At 40.2% G+C, this 22,901-nt stretch overlaps 1 protein-coding gene across 2 annotated transcripts in view; it reads right to left on the bottom strand.

The window, feature by feature from the left end:
* The window catches only part of gab2 (GRB2-associated binding protein 2), a 38,023-nt gene that overhangs the window by 5,155 nt on the left and 9,967 nt on the right, over positions 1–22,901 (bottom strand). For both annotated transcript variants that reach the window (XM_088427930.1, XM_088427929.1), the window contains exons 2-7: positions 16,232–16,535; positions 5,419–5,650; positions 1,854–2,413; positions 1,543–1,640; positions 705–984; positions 432–522 (exon numbers count right to left, since the gene is read on the bottom strand). In XM_088427930.1, coding sequence (XP_088284056.1) covers positions 432–522; positions 705–984; positions 1,543–1,640; positions 1,854–2,413; positions 5,419–5,650; positions 16,232–16,535 — 1,565 coding nt within the window. The remainder of the gene's footprint in view (positions 1–431; positions 523–704; positions 985–1,542; positions 1,641–1,853; positions 2,414–5,418; positions 5,651–16,231; positions 16,536–22,901) is intronic.

Here is a 22,901-nt window from a genome sequence, read left to right as displayed (position 1 = left end):
TATTGTTATTATTACTACACTAAAGAGTATTTTTAGTGTAAAATACTACTATATAAACTACATATATATATACATATATATATATATATATATATATATATATATATATATATATATATATATATATATATATATATATATATATATATATATATATATATTATATGTGTGTGTGTGTGTGTGTGTTTGTGTGTCTTAACATATGCGCTGTCCATCGGTTACATTTTTTAAAACTCATCCATAACAGAGTTAATTATTTAACTAAAAAAAAAAAAAAAAAACATAATTAATTACGATTAATCTGATTTTCTACAGAGCTTGTAACTGATATTTAGCCGAGTAAAATCTTGGAATTAGAAAACTAGTTCCAATAGCTTATTTTGATCCCGTGTGTGTGTGTGTGTGCGCGTGTGCGCGTGCGCGCGACTCACATGGGCCGCGTCCAAGACATGGTGACCGGGCTCTTAAAGGGCAGATCGTCAATGAAGCCGTTGTTCTTGAGATCCAGAGGTGATGGCTTGCCTGTTGAACACAGAAACGCACTGTCAGCACAATTTCTATTTCAGAGTACAATCCCCCCCCCCCAAAAAAAAAAAAAGCGCTGGAAGCCGCTTCTGCCCTCGGACCTTTCAAAAGGGCCTCTGGGAAAACACGAAACGGGTTTACCGAACAACTTTGCGGGACGGAAGCGCGAGGCCACTCACACTTCCTGTTCGGCTTGAGGTTGCGATTGATGGGCGGCGGCGTGACGTCGCTGAGGCGTCCCGGCCGGTGGCACGGCGAGGCGCCGCCGCCCTTGCGGGCGGGCAGCGTGGCCGAGAAGCCCGGGAAGTCAAAGTGGTGCGGGCCGGGGCTCATGGGGATGTACGCGTTCTTGGGACTGTCCGCCCGGGCGGCGCTCAGCGGCGACGAGCCGGGATTCATGGGAACGTAGTTGTCGTCCGAGTTGCCGCTGTCCGAGCGGGTCAGGGAGGTTCTGGTTCTCTGGGGGCGGGGCGGCACGGGTTGCTGCGATTAGCGCCTCGAATTTGGATTTTTAGCTAGCTTAGCCTAGCTTGATGCTAAAGCTAAATAGCTCCTAACCGCTTTGGCTTTGTTTTTGCCGTGTGAAGTGTCATTGCCATAAAGTAAGGATTGGCATTTTTTTTTTATTTATTTCATATTTGGACTAACCTGTATTAACGCTGTAAAAAAGTATCCGTTGTTGAAAGTGGATTTTAATGGCTTATTTCTTTTGTTAATGTCAAGATTATCTAGGTTGCGACTTTTAAGATCATAATCAGAGCGGGGGCAAAAGGTTTTCTCTTTTCTCTTTGCAAAATATGATAGTACAATAAGACTCAGTCATGTATTATTTATCCTCTGCAAGGAATGAAAAATATTAGCGCCAAACTGACGAGCTCTGAGGAGTTTTAATTGGACCTTGCGTCCATCTTATGATTTCTTCTGCGGTGCGGAAAAATGGTTTTCCACGGAGAACATTTACATATAATATTTTGGATGTTTATTAGTGTTTTTTGAGAAAAATAAAAGCCGACTTACCAGGTAGGAGCTAAAGCCGTCGTTGACCGACTCCACGGACTGGCCCGAGTTGTTGAAATGGATGGGACGCTGATGGCTACTCGTTTCAAAAGACGAGCCTGGGAACGATAGAATAATTTCAACTTTAAACTAGCTAAATCCTTATGATATCTATAAACGATAACGACGTATTAATCAGACACCCAAATTGAGAAGCTTATCACCTTATTTGCAGGTGTTTCTTTGAAATGATTTGTCATTGTTTTTAGTGTATGAAAAGTACTAGCGGTATCGGGACCCGGTATCGGCGAATCCGCATCTTTACCACGTACCTCGGTGCAGTCTGATGTTCTCCACGGCGGGCAGCGTGTTCCTTCTCGGTATGACCGACACGGCGGCCGAAGCGTCGCCGTTCTGGCTCCCGAGCGAGTGCGGGCTCCCCCATTGGCCGTCCGAGGCGGGCTTGGGCGGCCTGGGCGGGGGCGCGCAGGACGACTCGGAGCCGGATGGCGTCAGCGCGTTGTGGTTCTTATCAAACGTCCGCGGGATTTGGTAGAAGGAGCCGGGCGGCGTGGGGAGGTCGTAGTTGTCGGCGGCCAGGGCGTTGCACGGCGTCTGGAAGGAATACACTTCCTCGTTGTCCAGGTCGGGCTCGGGCGGGGCGCCCTGGGCCCCGTAGCCCCGGGGTAGGACGTAGCAGGCCTCCTGAGGGGAGTCGTCGGGCGCCGGCGCCGGCTGCTGCTGCTTGCCGGGCTTGGGGAGGCTGTAGAAGCCGTGCAGGTGGGCGCCCGTCCCGTTCAGGCAGTGCGAGAAGCCGTGAGACAGCTTCTGGACGGCCGAGTCGCCGCCCGGGAACACGTTGCTTCTGGACGACTGCGAGAAGCTGGCACTCCTGCCGAAAACAGAAACATCCTCAATAGCGCTAAAGAGTCAAAGGCCGAAACGTCTTTGATGTGCTCAAAAACACGTATGCTGAAATAAGTTGAGTTTGTGCGCATGAGTCGCACGCGATGAAGACTCGAAATCGTTCTGTGAAGTTCTTAACGCGTAGCGACTTGAGGACCGGTGTCTTTGATGTTTACGCACGTGCGTTAAAACATCTTTGATGATCAAATAAAGGTGTATGGTTGACTTGAGGACGGAAAAGTATTTGAAGCTTACACTAAAACGCAAGGTCACTAGCGAGCTAAGGACCATAACGCCTTTGATATTTCACAAAATGTCATTGGCAGGTACACAAACATTTATGTTCTTTGATATTCTCTAACAATGAATTAAACCCCCCCCAAATTTTCAGTGTTCTAAAAAAACAAAAACAAAAGGAAGCATCTTTGATTTTCTCAAAAACACGTCTGCTGAAGAGTTATGTGTTTGTCCACAGGTTAGACACAACAAAGACGTGTATGTTAGGCACCTTGAAGACTTGACATTATATTTGATGTCCATAATATTCTGATGAACATGTTCGTGATTAAAAGACCAAAACATCTTTGATGTTCTCAAGAAACTGCTAAAGTGAGTCGTGTGTTTGTACACATACATTACACACAACAAACACTCAAAATGCGATGTTCTTTCTGTGACTTGAAGAAAGAAACCTCTTTGATGTTTACATATATATGTTTGGCAGACTCTACATCATCTTTCTCATGAACATGTTTGTGATCAAAGGACCAAAACATCTTTGATGTTCTAAAAGTCAGGCATATTGAAGATGGAAAAGTATTTCGATGCTTACAAAAAACGGGTTTGGTTCTAAAAGATGACCAGTGAGTTAAAGACCAAAACGTCTTTGATGTTTGTTCGTAAACATCGTAGAAGAGAAAAAAAATGCCTTTGGCACGTACACAAACATATTTATGTTCTTTGATATTCTAGGACAATTGAATTAATTGAAAATTAAAACATCTTAAAACGCATGAAAAACGTCTTTGATGTTCCCAAAAACACACTAAAGTGAGCTGTGTGTTTGCAAGACTAAAATCTTTCTGTGATGTTCTTACTACTTAGTGACTTGAAAAAAAGCTCTTTGGTCTTCACACACTTCTTGTGTATACATTAGTAATTAAAAGACCAAAACCTCTTTGGTGTTCTGAAAAAAAAAACGCTCTTAAATTTCCCAACAAACGTCCATTTAAAGGTTTCCAGAAACCCCTTGCAAATTTGATTCAAGATTCAACATCTTGTAGTTACGCCAGCGGCCCGAAGAGGGAGCCACAGGACTGCCATGAAATTACAACATCACAACTGTAATGTATTATTCATGTGTTTTACAAGCATCTAATTGAGATGCTTGAAAAAAAAAAGACACGCGCCTTTGTTTGATCTTGAAGAGACCTCGGTTTGATGGGGTCACCTTCAATTGCTACCTAACGATTTTTTTACTCTACTCGTTTGTCATTGGAAGGCGATTAACATCGATTTAACGCTTTGGATAAAAGTCAGGTAATGAGGGGGGGTCTTTGATACGGATGAAATCATACTGGGGAGTGATGGGAACAAATGACTCACAAGAGAGTCGCTTTCTTTTGTGTGCGAAGCTGATGAAATGGACGGCGGGCATTTATATTGGCCCTGACTCAGCAGATTTATGCGCGTGTGGCGTGGCGGGGAGGCGATGGCCGTTGTGTCTTTGGCGGCAGTGAGGTGGGGGTGCACAAAGTGATGGATTGCAGCCCAGACCTCATTGATCATTTGCGGCTCAGCGGCTGCACTTTCGAGCCCTAAAAGCTGAGATGCGCGTTGATGATGAAAATGGGGCAAAAAAAAAAAGACGAAGGAACAACTATAGTTAGCAATGTTAGCATGCTAATGCTAACACAAAGTGAGATTCATCTAAGCTGGTGGAAAGTGGAAACATTTACATTTAAGCATCAAATACGACTTTGAGTAAACTGATTAATCATTCTATAAACATTAAACGTCATCTCTTTACATTAACGAGGGACATGAGCACTGATGCTATTGCTAACACAACATGAGATGTTGTGTTTTTGTGGCTTTATAAAAACGTTGTTTATACTTATAGTTTGTTTGATAAAACATAAAGCTATCGTCTTTCAAAAGCTTTAGCGCTGCTATATTAGCATTGTTGCTAGTGCTAACGCAGTGAGAGGTTTCTAGGCTGGTCTCCCACTACGAAAATATTGAATAAGTATAGTTATACGAGCGTTTATGAAACAAATATCAAAATAAACAATCATTTTATAAAACGTTACATTTTAGATCAATAAATAACCCTGCAATGAGCAATGTTAGCACATATGCTAGTGCTAATACAATGTGAGAGGTTTCTAATGCAGTCTACCCTGCGGGAATATTGAATAAATCCCGTTATACGATCATTTATGAAACAGGTATCAAAATAAACAATCCTTTTATAAAACGTTCCGGTTATAAATAACCCTGAAACGAGCAATGTTAGCACAAATGCTAGTGCTAATACAATGTGAGAGGTGCCTAGTTAGGTCCACCATTTATAAAACAAACATGAAAATCAATCAATGATTTGGTTGATACCTTGCGCAATCATTTTATAAAATGTTACATTTTAGGTCTATGAATAATCCTGAAACGAGCACTTATGCTAGTGCTAATACAATGTGAGAGATTTTGAAAAAATAACAGTGGATATTAATTTAAGGAACAGTTAATTATACAAAACATGAAACGTCAGGTCGAGGAATAAATTTCAAAGGAAAAATGTTAGCAATGATGCTAGTGCTAAAACTTGAGAGGTGTCCTGACTGGTCCAGATCATCTTTATTTGCCCGAATTGATGAAAACGCGGCGTAAACATGCAAACGGGCGGTCCGGTTTTCCTCGGGTGTCTCCGACAACGGAGGAAGCCAGGCTGGCCTGTACGCTGACCCGACAAACAGGAAGCGTGACCCTTACCGCGCGCTCTCCGTCTTCCTGCTCATGCACTGGTGCAGGAGGAGGTAGTCCTGCGGCGCGCTGTTGGACAGGACGCTGTGGTGCGAGTGGCGCACGGGCACGTCGAAGGTGAACAGCACCGGCTGGCTGGAGTGGACGGGCGCCGACGACTTGCCGCCGACGGCGCTCAGGGGCGCGGCCGAGCCCGACGCGTCTGCTCCGACGGAACGCGGCATTTGTTGCAGGCGGACGTCTGCGCGGAGAACCACAACACGTTATTAATAAGAAAGTTGCCGGAACGAAACCTGTGTTTCCGACAAAACTCAGTACCAGCAGAAAGTTCCACATATATACATATATATATATATATATATATATATATATATATATATACAGTATATATGTGTGTGTGTGTGTATAATATATATATATATATATATATATATATATATATATATATATATATAACTTTTTTTTTCATTAAACATTATCTTTTTTTACTGAACAATGTCTGAATACCAAAATATTGACTCGCTGCAGCCCTTAAAGGGACAGTGTGTTTAGACCGTTTAGACCGTTTTTCATTAAAAAGGAATACATTAAATGATTGTGAATTTCAAAAACTTGCAAATGATGTATGTTTTAAAGATAATCGTAGGTCTCGTTCTCATGAAATGATATTACATGGGAGGCGGCACGTCTCCGGAGACGGCCATGTTTGTTATAGCTACTGCCGATGGTAAATGCAGCACCTGCAGCACCTCCTGCTGGCCGTACTGAAAAATGATCTAAATCTTACACACTATCCCTTTAAGTAAATAGCTACGTACATTTCTATTGATGTTTTGGGGCGAAAAGGTAACCAGCTGATAAAGACCCAACTAACACGCAACTTTTCACGTGTCACGTCACGTCATGTGACTGATGAACGTGTTATATCCCATTGCAGGCTCCGCTTTTGAAGCTTTGCATGACCTTGGCGTGCATCTGTCCGCGCTCTAATCAATAGCTAAGAGGGATGGGCCCCGAGGGATGCGCCACGCAGCATCGTCCTCTTTTTTTTTTTTTTTTTTCTTTCATTTCGGGGGGCATATGATCCGAGGTCGGCTTCGATCCGGCGTAGACAACAACCTCGCTGCCTTGTGACAAGCGAGAGGGCCTACATCGGAGAACGCCGGGCCGCAAATAGATACGGGCGGGAGGCCGAGCCGGCCGAGGAAGAGGAGGAGCCGAGTCGATCCATCGATCCGAGGTGCCGCATGCAACCCGAGCCGAGGGGGAAAAAAAAAACAAAAAAACTAAACCTCATCTCCGAGTAGCTAAAGACACTCGAGGCCTGATTTTATTTCATGTAATTTTTCTGATACAGAATCAGGGAGAGTTTATCAGGTTTTTATTCCGGATAAGAACGTAATCTGGACACACTTTTTTTTTTTTTAACCCTTGTGTCGTTATGGTACAAATTATGGAAATTCCTTTGACTTTTTGATGATGATATAAAAAAAATGAATGGGAAAAAAAAAACACTATGGAGCGGAAATTTCCAGCAGATGATTAAAACGCGTAAAATTTCAAAATGCAACGCGTCTGACATTTCTATGCGATTGCAGCTGGACGTGCGAGATTATGTGTACAAAAATAATCATTGTCCAAATTTTGGACTATATGAAACCCACTATAATTACAGTTTTTGATTTGAATAGGATTTATTATCATGATTTTCCTGTGATTTTTGCACTAGTCTGTTGAGCGGCGGTCAAACTATGTCGGCAAACAGAAAATTCTTTGTTGACTTCTTTTCACCTCAGGACAGTAGGTGGCGGTAGAGACCCGCTAATGACGCCACTGAACAATTTGAGTGGGTGAAGGGAAAAACAACTAATTATTACAACTTTAAAAGCATTTACGAAAAAATGCAATGTATATAGTTTGCAAAGTGTGTGCACAAGGGTGAAATAAAACTATTCCAATATTTATTTGGGAATTGTTTTGAATCACCGCCTAGGTCGCAGGTGTCAAACTCAAGGCCCGGGGGCCAGATTTGTCCGAGTATTCAATACAATACAATTCAGGTAAAACTGAAAACTGGTGAATTTCAAAAAGGGGGTAAAAACCTCTAAAGTGGAATGTGGCCGACATCATACATGCAGGAAAGCCCCCCCACCCCCCCAAAAAAAAAAAAAAAAACGCAGTGATCTTCAATTACGCCATTGTTGTGAGTGATTCCATTCCCGTCGGCAAAGAGCTTTTGCAAAAAGCTTTCATGCCATGCCGCCAGCGGAATGGGCAGATATATTGATTGACTACTCGTACGCAGACTGGATAGCCCCTCCCCCTTCCCAGCCACCCTCATGAGTGCCCCCGCCTGATTCGGCGAGCGCCGTGAAAGCGATCTCACTCTTTTTTTCCACAAAGCACAACAAGGAGAAGATAATCAAAACACCTTCGCAGAAGTCCTGTAAATGTTGCTGCCTTAGCTTTTTTTTTTATTTTAGTTTTTAAATAAACAAAATAATATATCTGAAGATTTTTGGTTGCAATGATGAAAAATGTTTCATGTTTAATATTTAATTGATAATTATATTCTTTCACAAATCATCTTTATTCATTTTTGATTGAAAAGTTTGACCGACTTTTCTGTTTTGTTGACGATCCCTTTAGCACAGCTCCATCTAGTGGATGCAGAAAGCAACCCCATCCACTACTGTGGCTTCTATTCTTTGCGCCTTATAATGCGGTGTGCCCTAAATATGAAAACCGTTTAAAAATAAAAGGCCGTTCATTGAAGGCGCGTCTAATAATCCGGTGCGCCTTATAGTACGGAAAATACAGTACTAGCTTTGAATTTTTCCAAATCGTATCCAACATATGTCTTCAAATGAATGAATGACATGTTTAATGTATTCATGTCAGGCAACAGTCATCATATATATAATTGTTTTTCTAAAAAAAAAATTATAAAAGCGGGAAAGACACACAGCTAACTTTTTTCCCAATGAGGCGCCATCATACATCAGCCGCCGTCTGATTGGACGTAATCTAATGGAGCGCCGTTGCTGGATCTCGGGAGGCCAAAATTAGAAGCCAGCTGCTTGGCCCAGGACAACCCGCGTCTTTGTCGGAGCGCCGCTCATTTCCTCCCAGTCGGGCCAGAACTGGAGGAAGATGAGAAATAATCCCATTTGAAATGAACAACAGAAGAGGAAGAGGAAGACGCAAAAGAAAACAAAAACGGCAGTTTAAGCGACGTGAATGAAAGCACATGGGAGGCTTTGAATCTTCTCAATGGCGTGCAAATTGCAATCACGCAATCTACGAGAGATAAAGCCACGCGCATTCGCGCACACGCACAAAGCTGACTTGGTAATCGCTTAATTAATCAATCCGAAATTTTCACGTGAGCAAGATATCGCACACTTTTACACAAAGTATTTCCAATTTCCTGAATGGTTTTGCAAAAAAAAAGAAGAAAATGGTTACTGTCAGTGTCACAAATTAACCTCAGTGGCGGCCAATTGTGGGAGAGACACTGAGGTGAACAACCCCCCCCCCCCCCCCCCCCCCCCCACACACACACACACACACACACACACACACACACACACACACACACTCAACCATTGACACATGAAGGATGTCTTGCACCTGCTGACGCCATGCAAAGCTATCATGGACGACCGCACACGGTCGCAGCAGAGGTTGCACACGCTGCTAATTGCATGTGTGGTTATTGGGGGGGCGGGGCTACTACTACGAGACATGTCACTGACATAACTCAATAAAGGAGATTGAAGCCGTGACATCACAGACTCGAGGAGGACTGAAGGTCAAATGTGTTCATATAGGACAAAAATTTCTTTACTGAAGGAAAGGCTCGGGCAAATGTCGACCAAACCGGGCGAAATATAATCTAATAATATATAATAAGTCCTTTAAATATTTTTTCTATACAGTTTTATCCTCATTTTAGATGTGAAAAATATTTAGCTGCTCCAATTGTTTTTTTTTTCTTTGGCAGACAGTGAAAATAATTTTAGCTAAGCTTTTAGATAACGTCTAGCATAGCATGTTGACTAAGCACCAAGTAGGTAAGACATTGACTCCAATCTTAATATTTGTAGAGGAAACCTTTGTTTCATGTAAATATACTTCTGAAAACGCTAACTATTCGGCAGAATATGAAATATTTCTAGCTAGGGTTGGGCAATAAATCACACCAGTTTTAATCATTTAGCATTTTAATTATAGAAGATTTGAATAAAATTATCTTGTTTTTTTTTTCATATTTTTGGAAGTTTGAAATAAGTTGATTTAATTTAAAATAAAATAAAACCAAATGCCTTTTATTGAATAACGGGTATACAATAAAATTTGTAAGCGCAGCTCAGATTGGTGCATATTAAATAAATACGAATAAAGTATGGCAAGATTGCAAATATTTGTTGAGAAATATTACACGACTTATCTTTTCCTCAACCTTAGCGGTAACTCATCTTATTTTCCTGTAAATTGAGACTTGCTTGGAACTTCAGTGTTAAGACTTGCGGCTTCCTCCCACATCTACAGATTAGCAAGGAAAAACGTCAGCGGCGCAGAGAAGCCGAGCACACGCCAGACGTGATTCCATGAACGCAGGAAGTGTCGGGTAACGCTCTTACGCCGCTATTTTTTTTAAGGTTCATAAGTAATCGGGTGAGTCACATTTTGACTACATTTTAACAGGTGCAGACGCAAACTCCGCAGGGACGAATGTCCAACATTCTTGCGTAACAGCCCAGAACTCCTCAATGGGAAAACCTTCGTGTTTTACACAAGAACGGTACGGTCGGAACTGATAAATGACGGCTTTTTTTTAACCCCTGGCCGCCAAATCAAATTCAGATGATTTTTCAAAGAGATGTAAATGGAGCAACTGGAAGTTCCCGTTCCTACTGATCACTTTTTAACAAAGCAATTTTTAACCCTGGATGAGGCTGCCGAATCAAATTCAGATGATTTTTCAAAGAGATGTAAATGGCGCAACTGGAAGATCCCGTTCCTAATGATCACTTTTTAACAAAGCAATTTTTAACCCCTGGATGAGGCTGCCAAATTAAATTCAGATGATTTTTCAAAGAGATGTAAATGGCGCAACTGGAAGTTCCTGTACCTACTGATCACTTTTTAACAAAGCAATTTTTAACCCCTGGATGAGGCTGCCAAATCAAATTCCGATGATTTTTCAAAGAGATGTAAATGGAGCAACTGGAAGTTCCCGTTCCTACTGATCACTTTTTAACAAAGCAATTTTTAACCCCTGGAAGTTGCTGTTCCTACTGATCACTTTTAAACAAAGCAAGTTTTCTCAAATATGCTATTTTAGCAAGCAAAAATGGCTACTATGGTTTTGACCACTGTTTCTAAAACAAATATCTCACTAATATGTTTCTCGACTCAAATAGTCTTCTGCACTGTATAGTTTGATGTCACTACAAAAAATGTTGATTATTTAAAAATGAAAAATGGAATTTTGTGTTATTATCCTCTGTATTCATGTTTTTTTCTAAACTCGATGAAAAAACAATGAGAACCACTGTTCCGGTAGACGTTGAACTACAAAATACTAATTTGCTACATGCAGTCCCGCAGCAGATTCAATTTAAACTCAGGAAGTAGCTGTTCTGTATTTAAAAAAAAAAAAAAAAAAATCCCTGGTCAAGTGTTCAGACGAGCGAGGGGCACGGAACAAAGACAGTGACGAGAAGACGCTCCATTCATGAGATGAGTAAGTGAGGCTGGGCGGGAGGGGCTTTCCCGGGGCATGGAAACACTCAAACCGCCTCTCAGCCAATCACAATCTGATAACAAGAGCGCGCACGAAGAGGACAACACGTAGTACAGATAATATCCGTTACTCTTCAGGCCAAATGCGCCTCATCCTCACTGAAAGCAAAGCCAATGTCCATTTGCACACCACGTTTACCCCAACGAGATTGCCGCTAATCGCTAGCAACAGGCGCTATACAATGTAATAGCAGTGGAATTAGTTTAGCATTTTTTGATATTGCTGTAAATGCAAGTTAAAAAATACATTTAAGCTCTGCATAGTAGCAGTGATTTACTCTAAAATCCTTCTACTTTGGTTTATGGAGTAAGTAAATAATAATAATAATAATAAGTAAAGTCAAAATCATAAAAGCATTTTTTGGGGGCTATGATAGCATATTTGCATAAGCTTGCTTTGTTAAAAGTGATCAGTAGGAATGGAAACGATGTCTGTTGAGTCTATTAAAATGTCTGAAAAGTAATACTACGTTTCTTACCAGTCTATATGTGATAGCTAAGTGCTGCTAGCAGCTAATACTGGTAGGCTCTAGTGCTAGCTACTAACGTCGAATCTGCCGCGAATTGCTGGCCACAGAAGCTGTACAATACAATGTCATTGAAATAGATTTTTCATTCTTAGATTTTTTTTTTTTTTTACATTAAAACATTAGTGAGATTTTCAACAAACGTCTACATATCTATATCTATATATTAGGTTTATGAAACAAAATCAAGTGGCTAAAACCACATTTCAGTAAGGTTGCTTTGTTTTGAAGTGATCAGTAGGAACGGCATCTGTGCCATTTGAATAATTTACGCCCATTAAAATGTCTTTAAAAAGTAACTAACGGTTCTCTCCAGTCTTTGTGGAGTTACTTTAAATGCTGCAATCTGCTAACACCGGTAGGATCTAGTCATGCTAGCCGCTAATGTTGAATCGCTAGCAACAGGTACACTATAATGCCAGTTAAACTCTCCACAACTGGTTTACTCTAGAAACATTAGTGAGATTTTCAACAAATTTCTACTTATTAGGATTATGAAACAAAGTCAAGACAAAATCATAAAAGCAACTTTTTTTCTAGCAATAACAGCACATTTGAGTAAGCTTGCTTTGTTGAAAAGTGATCTGTAGGAACGGCAACTGTGTCTGTTGAGTCATTTACGTTTACTAAAATGGAATCCAAGCTTTATGCTTTGTGTGTGTTTAGACCGGAAAAAAACCTCAATTGTCCAATATGTGTCAAATAATCGAAAGACAACAAATGGCTAGTTTCCAAGCACTAAGGGATCAATGATAAGATGTCCCCAATTGCAAGGCCAAACCATCTTGATTTGATTCTAACAGTGCACAACTTGCTTGTGACTGGATTTTGTCACCCCGAGTCATTGCTTATTCAACCACAAACCACAACACTTCTTGGAAGTAGCGCTTGCGTAATATTTTCTACTAACACAGAAACAAAAGACACAAAAACAAAAAATTTCCTTGCCGGTGGTAGTAAACAAATACGAGATCTCAAAACGGTGTGAGCCATCGTGCGGGGGTTTGCAATATCATATTCAGAAAATTATGGCGAAAAAAAGTGCATGTCTACCAGAGCTGCATGATTATGGCTAAAATAATAATCACGATTATTTGGTCAATATTGAAATCGCAGTTATTGCAGGGAAACATGGCTAACTTGCTTGCTGAGTGCAAACCAGTGAAAAAAATGAAGCTGACTTAGAACCAAGCACATTATTTGCTTTTAAGCAAATTTTAATAAAGTAGCAGTCGAAATGCCATTTTCGGTCATTTCAAACCGAATTTATTCCAATTTTTTGCCAATTGGATTTTTCAAAATGGACCTCAATTGACAGCTAACACTGTACAGTATATATTAGGAATCAGGTGAGAAATTCAAGGCTATTTCACACTGGTAAATAATATGTTAGGGTGAGAAAATTAGGGGGAAACATTGCCCTCTGGTGGTGGTGCTTGATTTGACTTCTAATCAAAATGTAAATAAATGTAAATCAAATGTAAATATCGCCGTGGATCAGCTTAATTAATCGTGCAGCCAGTATCGCGATTAAAACGCGATTAATTGTGCCCTAAAATCTACATATGGGAATCTTTTATTTATTTACTTATTTTTGAATTGGGCTAGTTTCAACTTTGAGATTCTTGCAATGGTAAACTGACACAAATATCATCATATTAGGGCTGCAAATAAATGAAATATTTGAATATTCGATCATTATCTTGATGAGCATTTTGTCATTTATTGCAAGCCATTTATTGCAAGTATTTTGCATGACGCAATTTCTTGTCCATGGCACTGAAAGAGTTAAAAAAAAAAAAAAAAAAAAAACCTGGTGCCAAAGCGTTGGCGGTTCCCCTAAAATAGACAATCACCGTGGTATATTTACACCGACAGAATCTGCACACATCAGCGCATCCGTCTCTAAATATAAGCGGAAAAATGAGACATCATCATGTTTTTCTGCGTGTGTGCCAGTAAGCGCGTTAAAGAGGAACAAAACCAAATTACGTAACAATGACTTGTCATGCTGCCACTGAGTCAAGCGCACACAAGGATCGCCCTGTTTTGCGTGCCTCAACTCCCCAAATAAGCCGCTCTTTATCATCGGCAAACGTGACATCATCACGACGACGACAAAGGTAAAACACGAGTTAGCGGTGGCGACAACTCCTCCGCGAGTAGGCGATGAGTTAACTGACTCTTTTTTTTTTTCTTTAGTTTCTTGTGCAAATTCCCTCAAAGAGGGACTTCCCCCTGTCTGTTTGCAGTCAGATATAGCTGGAAAAAGAAAAAAAAATCCTTGCTTAAATGTACAGGTGCTTTGAAACTTCCGTTAACGACCCAGGCTAAATGTAGCTCCTTTCCAACATGCATGCATAACATCAACGGACTTTCCTGACAGTAATAATTACTATTATTATTATTTTTGCATTAGCGCTGTTTTTGGTGCCATCTTTTGGCATCCTAAAAATCAAAAAGCGACAAAAATGATTCATCTTTAAACTAATTAACCTTCTAAATACTGTATACAACAACGTAAGCTTGTTAAATGCGTAATTAGCTTCTTTCTACAAATGGTTTTCCACTGGGTATTACGAGAGTAAGACGAATACCAAAACTACATTAGTAGCTAACATTTAAAAGGGGTCAAGAGGGTCAATGTGAAAACAAGCCTGAGGCACAAACAAGACGGAACGTTCGATATTTCCGCTTAATGGGCAATTCTGATTAGCATTCGAGAGCATTGGGAAAACTCAAATCAAAGAGCAAGGTGAAAATATTATTGACTGTCAAGCAATTATTTTCAGGCACTTTTGTACATGTTTGAACAAATCAAACGCTCCCGTTCCGTTGGGAGATGGTTTTGTTCAATTTAGAGAATACAGTACTGTATTAGTTCCTTTTTCTCCAGTTTTTCCTGTGCGTATTTCCCACAGTAGCAGAAGCTAGCATTAACGCTTCAGCTAACACATATTTTGAGTCGTAAATTAGCATGAGAGCTTGAAAAATCCAATTGGGTCACAGCTGTTTTTTAGTGTTCTATTTTTGTAGGAATCACTCACAAGAGGAAGGAAGGGATTTTTTTAGAAAGACCAAAATTAGAATGACGTGACCTGCCAAATATAGCTAACTGCTAGCGCTATGTGCTTAAATTTCAACAAGCAGAAGGAATCCCTTCCTCATGTCGACACGTTCACATTATTAGCTTCCACCTGCGCATTTTTCATGTTTGCACACAGTATAACTTAAATGTCAACAAGATGCCAGATGGCCACGTTAGCCTGCAAGCTAGCTAGCGGGACTTTGGAGTCGACTCAGGTCACCGTTTTGCCCACTCGATTGTTGTTCATTTTATATAAAGATGACACAGTTTTATATTTATATGTTTACATCACTTTAGCTCCACTTTATTCTTAGTACAGTATTTACCACATTTACCCCATTATAAGGCACACCAGATAATAAGGCGCACATTTTACGTATGGCCAATTTTAAAACTGTTTTTATATATAAGGAGTACCGCATTATAAGGCACAAAGAATAGAAGCTACAATAGTGGCTGGGGTTGTGTTATGCATCCACTAGATGGAGCTGCGCTAAAAAGAATGACAAAAAAACAATCAGGTGCACCTTCAATGAATGGCCTTTTTTAAAAATGTTTTCATATTTAGGGCACAATGCATTATAAGGCGCAAAGAATAGAAGCCACAGGAGTGGATGGTGTTGCTTTCTGCATCCACTAGATGGAGCTGTGCTAAAGGGATCATCAACAAAACAAAAAGTCGGTCAAACCTTTCAATCAGAAATGAAGAATAAAGATGATTTGTGTAAAGTACTATCTGAAGAACGAGAAAAAATACCTCTTGATTAATTAAAAAGACTGTTGAAATACATTTTTGTATATATATATATATATATATATATATATATATATATATATATATATATATATATATATATGTGTGTGTGTGTGTGTATTTAAAATTTCTAACAGGGTGTTATTGTAAAAACTACATTCATACCTGAAATGCAGAGGTAAAAACTGAAGAATTTTCATGGCGATTAGGTTATTTTATTGGTTCATTGTCCAAAAATGCAAACTGGCGGTTCACGCACTGTATAAGGCGCACCGGATTATAAGGCACACAGTCAGTTCGTGAGAAAATTGAAGCCTTTTAGGTGTGCCTTATAGAGTAAAAAACACGGTAGATTAAAAAACGAATCAACTCGCGTTTAGCATAGTCAAATTTCGTACAGTCTGCGCAGACAATAATACACTATGAGTTGTGATATCCACTCACTACCTTCACAGATGATTTGACTCGGGTAGATGAAAAAAAACAAAGAGGGGGTCCGATTACTCGATTATTGATTTTAAAGATTCAATAAGTAAAATAAAAAAAAAAAAAATAGGTAATCGCTATTATATACGCTATTTCTTCATGACATTAAAACCAGGCGAAATGGCGGCCAAGGCGTAGAAGCAAAAGGCCCCTTACCGCGGTTGTCGTCGTCGGACTGGTTGAATCCGCACAGCTGGCAGATGGCGCGCACCCACTTGTTCATCTCCTCCTCGGTCTCGGCCACCAGGTAGAAGGTGCGCTCCGAGGTCTTGATGTCGAAGACGAAGCTGTCGTGGAACTCCTTCCTCTTGAAGGTCAGCCCGGCGTCCACCTGCTCGCAGCAGTGCAGGTCGATGACCCGGATGGCTTTCTTGGAGTGCTCGTTCTTGTAGTACTCCAGCACGTCGGGGTCACCGCTCATGCGCCCGCTGCGCAGGATGAACCAGCGCTTCTTCCATGCCTGCCGGGGCCAGATAACGCTCGGTGACGTAACGTTAGGCCGCCGCGACCCGTCACGCGGCGAAAACGACAGCGGCCCGTTGACTTGCCGTCGCCGATGGACTTTGTTTGTGCCTTTCCAGACTATTTTGGAGGGGAAAAAAAAGCGTGTGGGGGGGCAGGGAGCGGGGGGGGCCATGTGGTTGTGTGTGGCGCGTGTGTGTAGCAGGTGTTTACGCCCACAAGCCCAACGTATTTCCTGTGCTGATATCCCTTTCCACAGCTCACAAACACCACGGTGACAGTTTGTGACCCCCTCACCGCAACATGACACACATGCTGTGTGTTTATTTCCAGTCAAAAAAAAATACACGTGTGTATATGTATTGTGGTGGCTTGACTTACAAGTTGAATTTGTGTCATGAGGAGGCTTGTATCTCAAAATAAACAAATGATCTTTGGCCAGAGGAAACATTATGAATTCATTCCAGGTTCGTTGTAAAATAGTTGTAAAATAATAATAACAACAATAATTGTTATTATTATATATTATTTAAAATATATATTTTATATTTTATATATTTTTTAAAATAAATTATATATATTATTTATGTATATAATTTAAGTACAATAATCACAATAATTATTATCATTATATGTTATTTAAAATATATATTATATATTTTATATATGCATTATATATATATTATTTATGTAAATCATTTATAATATACAATATATCTACATACTTCTACACGTATTTCAGTATTTTTTTGTTTTGAAATGCAGGGTAAAGGTCAGAAAATGGCGCACGGCAAATGTACAATAATAACAATAATTATTATCATTATATATTATTTAAAATATATATTACATATTTTATATATACATTATATACGTTTTATTTATGTATATCATTTATAATATACAATTTAACTACATACATTGACACGTACTTCAGTATTTTTTTGTTTTGAAATGCAGGGTAAAGGTCAGAAAATGGCGCACGGCAAATGAGTAAAGTACATAGTAACTATCGTAAACATTTCTTGCGGACCACTCGATTTCCCGATTTAGCACATTTTCAAATCGGCATTTTCTAAAATGACAAAATTCTTTATAATGACGATAAATAGGAGGTAAATAATTACTGGTAAGTTAGTCCATCATCTTTTCATGCTCCTTCTGTCACACGTGCTGTAGCCTCCAGGGGGCAGTATGATAAACGCATCACAATGACGGTCACGAAACTCTGATAGCATCAGTCATTTTTTTTGCAGAGGATAAAGAATATACGCGAGAGTGTTTCAAATTGTCTGTCCACATGTGTTGCTGCACCGTTGATGTTCTTTGGGATTATGTTAGCAGTTCCATTGTAAATAGAAAACGTCCTCGGCGGAGGTAACAAAGAACCTCGCAAGCTATCTCCTCTTGGCGCGGAGAAACAAGAGGAAGAAGATCAAGCAGGAAGAGCAAAGCGAGGCGGGGGAGGCGGATTGTCCGTGGAGGTTTTTGGACATGGGCCAGCGATGCACTTCCACCGGGCCGTGTCTGCTGACACGCAGGATCCTGCGGGGCCCCCTCTTTTGCCCCGCCCCCTCAACCGACACAATACAGAACCCGGTGACAAGTCTTGCCCAGACCTTCCTCGGGAGAAATAAAGCCTATCCTGCTTTCAGGCAAAAGAAAGACACTTGACTGTCATTGAGCTGTTGAGCTTCCTGTTGACCGCAGCTCATCTGGGCTTTCCTGCCCCCCCCCCCAAAAAAAAAAAATTCCAGTAGGCCATACACATCTACTACAAAAACCTATTTACTGTGTTTAGGTTCTGAGGATTCTACCACACGGCGCTAAAATCTAATAGGAAAGTAGTAATTTGGACTAGCTTTGTATGGCAACTAGCTAAGCTTAACAGAAATTTCAGTTTTCTCTACACAATAAAAAGTATAAAAAGTGTCGCTAATAAGGAAAGTTACAGGTTGCGAAGGTGTGTTGGTTATGTTTTTTAAATAAAATCAGATGTAAGCTAAATACTTTCAAAATATGTGTAAAATTTGGTTGAAAATATGTTAGTGCTTTTGGATCATGTTGCAGTATATTTATTATTAATTAAACCGACAAATTAAACAGCCATGTAAGCTATATTAAAATTGTTTGATTTTTTAAAATATATTTATTTCTTTTACAAATTAACAATACAAAAGACAAAGACCCCCCCCTCACAAAACTGCCAATTTATGCTATTTTTAAGTATTGTCAAATGGTAACGGAACAAAAAAAATGGCAATATTATTAAAATCTTTCTCAGCCAATTAATCATCTATCATATTTTTTGTCTGCCAAACATCGCAATCGACTTGAAAAAAAAATCATAACCAATTTTTAAAAAATTGAAAGAAAAAAAATCCAAAACAAAGTTATCCCTAATATATATATATATATATATATATATATATATATATATATATATATATATATATATATATATATATATATATATATATATATATACTGTATATATTTGGCTGGTAGAAGTCTATTTCCTGTCAGACTGAGAAACCTCGAGGGGGTAACCTTAATATTGTTGCCGCAGCATGCACGCAGGCGGCAAGCCGGGAAGCAGAAGAGTGAACAAAGATAAGCGTAAGCGTGACAGTGACAAGCAATCCGGCGTTTCATGGGAATTTATGAAGACTTTCTAATGAAAAAAAAAAAAATGTGTGACCATATCGCTTTCCTCAGAAAGTCTTATCAAATACGGAATTTGTCAATTTGCCGTTGTCCCACATTTTGTTGTTTTGTCAACTCCCTTGCAAGGAACTGAGCAACGTACGACCAACATTAACAACAAACTTAAAAAAGAATGACTTACATTGACATAAATGGCACCTGTTGCCAGCATTTAGCGACCGCTCCAAGGTTAGCGACTTAGCGGCTATTAGCACTAGCACTGGAAAACAGTATTAGATGCTTGCAGTGTTAGCACCTAGTAGCAGTAGCACAGGAAAGCGGAATCAGATTCCAGCAGGTTTTGAGGCTAGCAGCACTAGCTAGTGCTAGCAGTATAAAATGATAGCAGTGTTAGCAGCTAGCAGCACTTAATTGGATAATATAGATTGGTGAGAGGAGTCGGACGACTTTTTAAAAACAGTTTAATAGAAACTATTAGAAAAGTGGTGACTTGGCGGATTATTCGGGTATTTGATTTGCCACATTGTGAGCGGTCAGTGAACGCCTCGCCAGTAACGTTGAATGCGCTCCGATCAATTGTTTTTTCTTGCGACCCAGCTCCAGTTCCTTAGACCATAATCACCCCAAGTTGCGCAGCATCCGTTTTCCACCATGATTTTGCGTATACGCCAAAAGACGTCACTTAATAAATGAATGGGATGGAATACCTTCTCATGTTCTCTAACCAGTGCACTCTTAATTAAGCTAGGACATCATAACCTTTACATGACCCTCTTTGTTTTAGTCTTATTCCTGTGTGTGAACAAAAATAACTCGGCCGTCGGTTCAGTCTGCCTGCTTCTTTTATTGAAAATAATGCCGTAAGAATACCGGCTAACACGAGCCGCTGTTAGCTGCAACGGGCTGCTAACAGCCAACTGACGTCCGTCCTCTACCTCGTCCCGTTACGGTAATTACTCAGGGTAAGAATATGGCCGATATAAAAATGCACATCTGAGCATCAAAACTTATTTCAATGGTGTTGAATGAAAATATATATATATATATATATATATATATATATATATATATATATATATATATATATATATATATATATATATATATATATATATATTAGGATGCACCCATACTATTGGTCTTTGGGGAGGGGGCGTGTCTTATTTTTGCGAAATTACAGTAATAATAATTTGTACATTGAGTGAAGTACCAGGTCATCGAAAAATGACTTTAGCTTTGGCGAGCTCTCCTTTCAAATATTATCTTTCGAGAGATGGCGCCTTTGAATTCAATTCTGGAGCAGTGCCGGCTCGCAGGAGGTCAGAGCGACCCGGCCCCGTTACTCCCGGCATCCCGTAGCCGAGCGTGAACTCCGAGACATCTCCTAGAAGGAGCCTTATCAAATTGAATAAACAATCGGGCGATCGCCACCGGACCGCAAAACTACAGACCCCGGATCTCCGGATCTCAATAATTCTCAAACAGTCCGCAAACTAGAGAGCAAAATGATCCGCGTCCTATCGCGGATTCGCGACCCTGATTGCGTTTCTCCGAAAGGCATCCCAGATTAGTTGTCGGCGTTGGCGCCGCCCTACTTTCTCATGCGCTCCCGCATTAGAAAACAATCCCCCAATAAAAAGTCAGCCATGAAAAGAACGGGCCACACAATAGAAGGAGCCGAGCCAAGCCACACGCCCCGGCCCGCCCCGGCCCGCCCCGGCCCGGCCCGGCCCGGCCAGGCCAGGCCCGTCTGAGCCCATTGATCACTGGAACTGTGGGAAGCGGGGCCGGCGGCTTCGCAACTAGGCTAACCTCCCCCGACTCTCCCACATTTCTCCCCCCGCCCCACCCCCTTCGGGCCACGCAGCTTGGCCAAGACACGCTGGCCTGGTTACCAACTGGGCTGCATCGCGCCGTCAAACAAATCACGTCTGACACTGCTGCATGGAAGACACTCATTTTTTTGTTTGGAAACTTTTAAAGGAAGAAAAAAAATGGAGTAAATCATCTTTTAACAATGGAAAATGAAACTTTCAATACTAATTTTCCAGGTTCAAAAGAGAATCGAGTTGATTCTTTTTGTTAATTATTTTTTATGATATTTCTTTTTTAATTTTATACTTTTTTTTTACCTTTATTTATTCATTCATGTACTATTTTACAATATTTATATTTTATTATATTTTTAACATGTACTATTTCATTAAATTTACATTTTATTAGCCACCGGTAAACACTCAAGCTCTGCTAGCTAGTAGCTAATTTATGCTAAACGCAGCTAGAAAAGAGTCCAAGACAAAAGTAAACACTTGGGCAGTGCTAGCTTGCCGCTAAATTATGCTAGTCGCAGCTATAACAGAGCTAGCTCTAATGGTAAACATAGATTTTTCACAAAAAAAAGTGATATTTTGGGGTTTAATATACAATGTCTTATATATATATATATATATATATATATACCCAAAAATATCACTTTTTTTGTGAAAAATCTATGTTTACCGTTAGAGCTAGCTCTGTTATAGCTGCGACTAGCATAATTTAGCGGCAAGCTAGCACTGCCCAAGAGTTTACCTAAATTGACATAAATTAATTATGATTCAGTTACCGTTGATTTTCTTTTTCAAACATTACATATTAGCAGTCTTGGTTTTGTCTTTTTCTTGACCTCTAAAAGTCTTCTCTTGAGATACGGCACAACTGTACATGAGTACAGTTTACAGTATGAAATCCCATGAGCGGGGATATGAACATCAAAAGCAATCTCTGGCTGCTAAAAATAACGACAAACTCCTTTTGTCGATAAGCGTTTGTGTTTGTGTCTATTTTTGGCGGATGCGTTGTGGGAAGAAAAACAACCGCTGCAAAACGTTCTACTTCGCCAGAAATAATATACGCACAATGCAGAGACAAGTTTCCGGGAGACACATAAGATGCACGACAGCAGCAAAAAAAAGAAAAAAAAAAAATCAATGTTTCACATCCTGGTAACAATCTTGCAATCTGAATTTAATATTATGCGGAGTACGGTGCATAGAAATGTTGGCTTTTAATGACAAGGACAGTAGATTTGTTCTTTTCAAATTAAATGCAAATGAACTAGAACATGAAGGTCATTTTTTGTTTAACTTTGTAGGTCGTTTTCTTCCACAACATCCCACAGTATTACTGCTATTTTGAACTTTGACATGTTGTCTCCAACTGGATGAAATTTCAGCTTCGTTCAAAGCTTTGTGCAGTTAGGTGGTACAGGGCTGGAAAACTACTTCAGAAAGGGCACGTACATCGGCGAAAAAAAAAATGCAAACCACAACTTTTTCTTCGGACGGAGAAATTAGGAATAAATGTCAAAAAATCCTGGTTACACAAAAAGTGACTTTTTTCCCCCCCAGGTCCGTGTCCCCAGACAGCCCCGTTCTCCTTGGGGGAGGGACGGAGATGCCGAGTGAAAAACAATGGGCAGTTAAGAGAAGATTCTCCCCGTCTTTCCTGCAGCAGGAATGCGGCCTGCATTGCGTGTGACCGCCTGCTGATGACGACTAGATTATTGCTGTCTGCTTGTCCCGGCGTCGTCCCACAAGGCAACAACAAGTCAGTCTTTTGTAGCACTTTTTTTTTTTTTGCTTTAAAAGCACGTCACATGCGTGGCCGAGTGTTCGTCGGTGTTGTTTTGCGGTCTTTTTCTTTCTTTGCGCAACGA

This window comes from Hippichthys cyanospilos, chromosome 11 (assembly GCF_059441005.1).
Source record: "Hippichthys cyanospilos isolate Australia breed blue-spotted pipefish chromosome 11, RoL_Hcya_1.0, whole genome shotgun sequence".
Classification (NCBI taxonomy): Eukaryota; Metazoa; Chordata; class Actinopteri; order Syngnathiformes; family Syngnathidae; genus Hippichthys; species Hippichthys cyanospilos.
The sequence above is the reverse complement of the archived record's forward strand: the minus strand, read 5'-3'. Positions and strand labels throughout refer to the sequence as shown.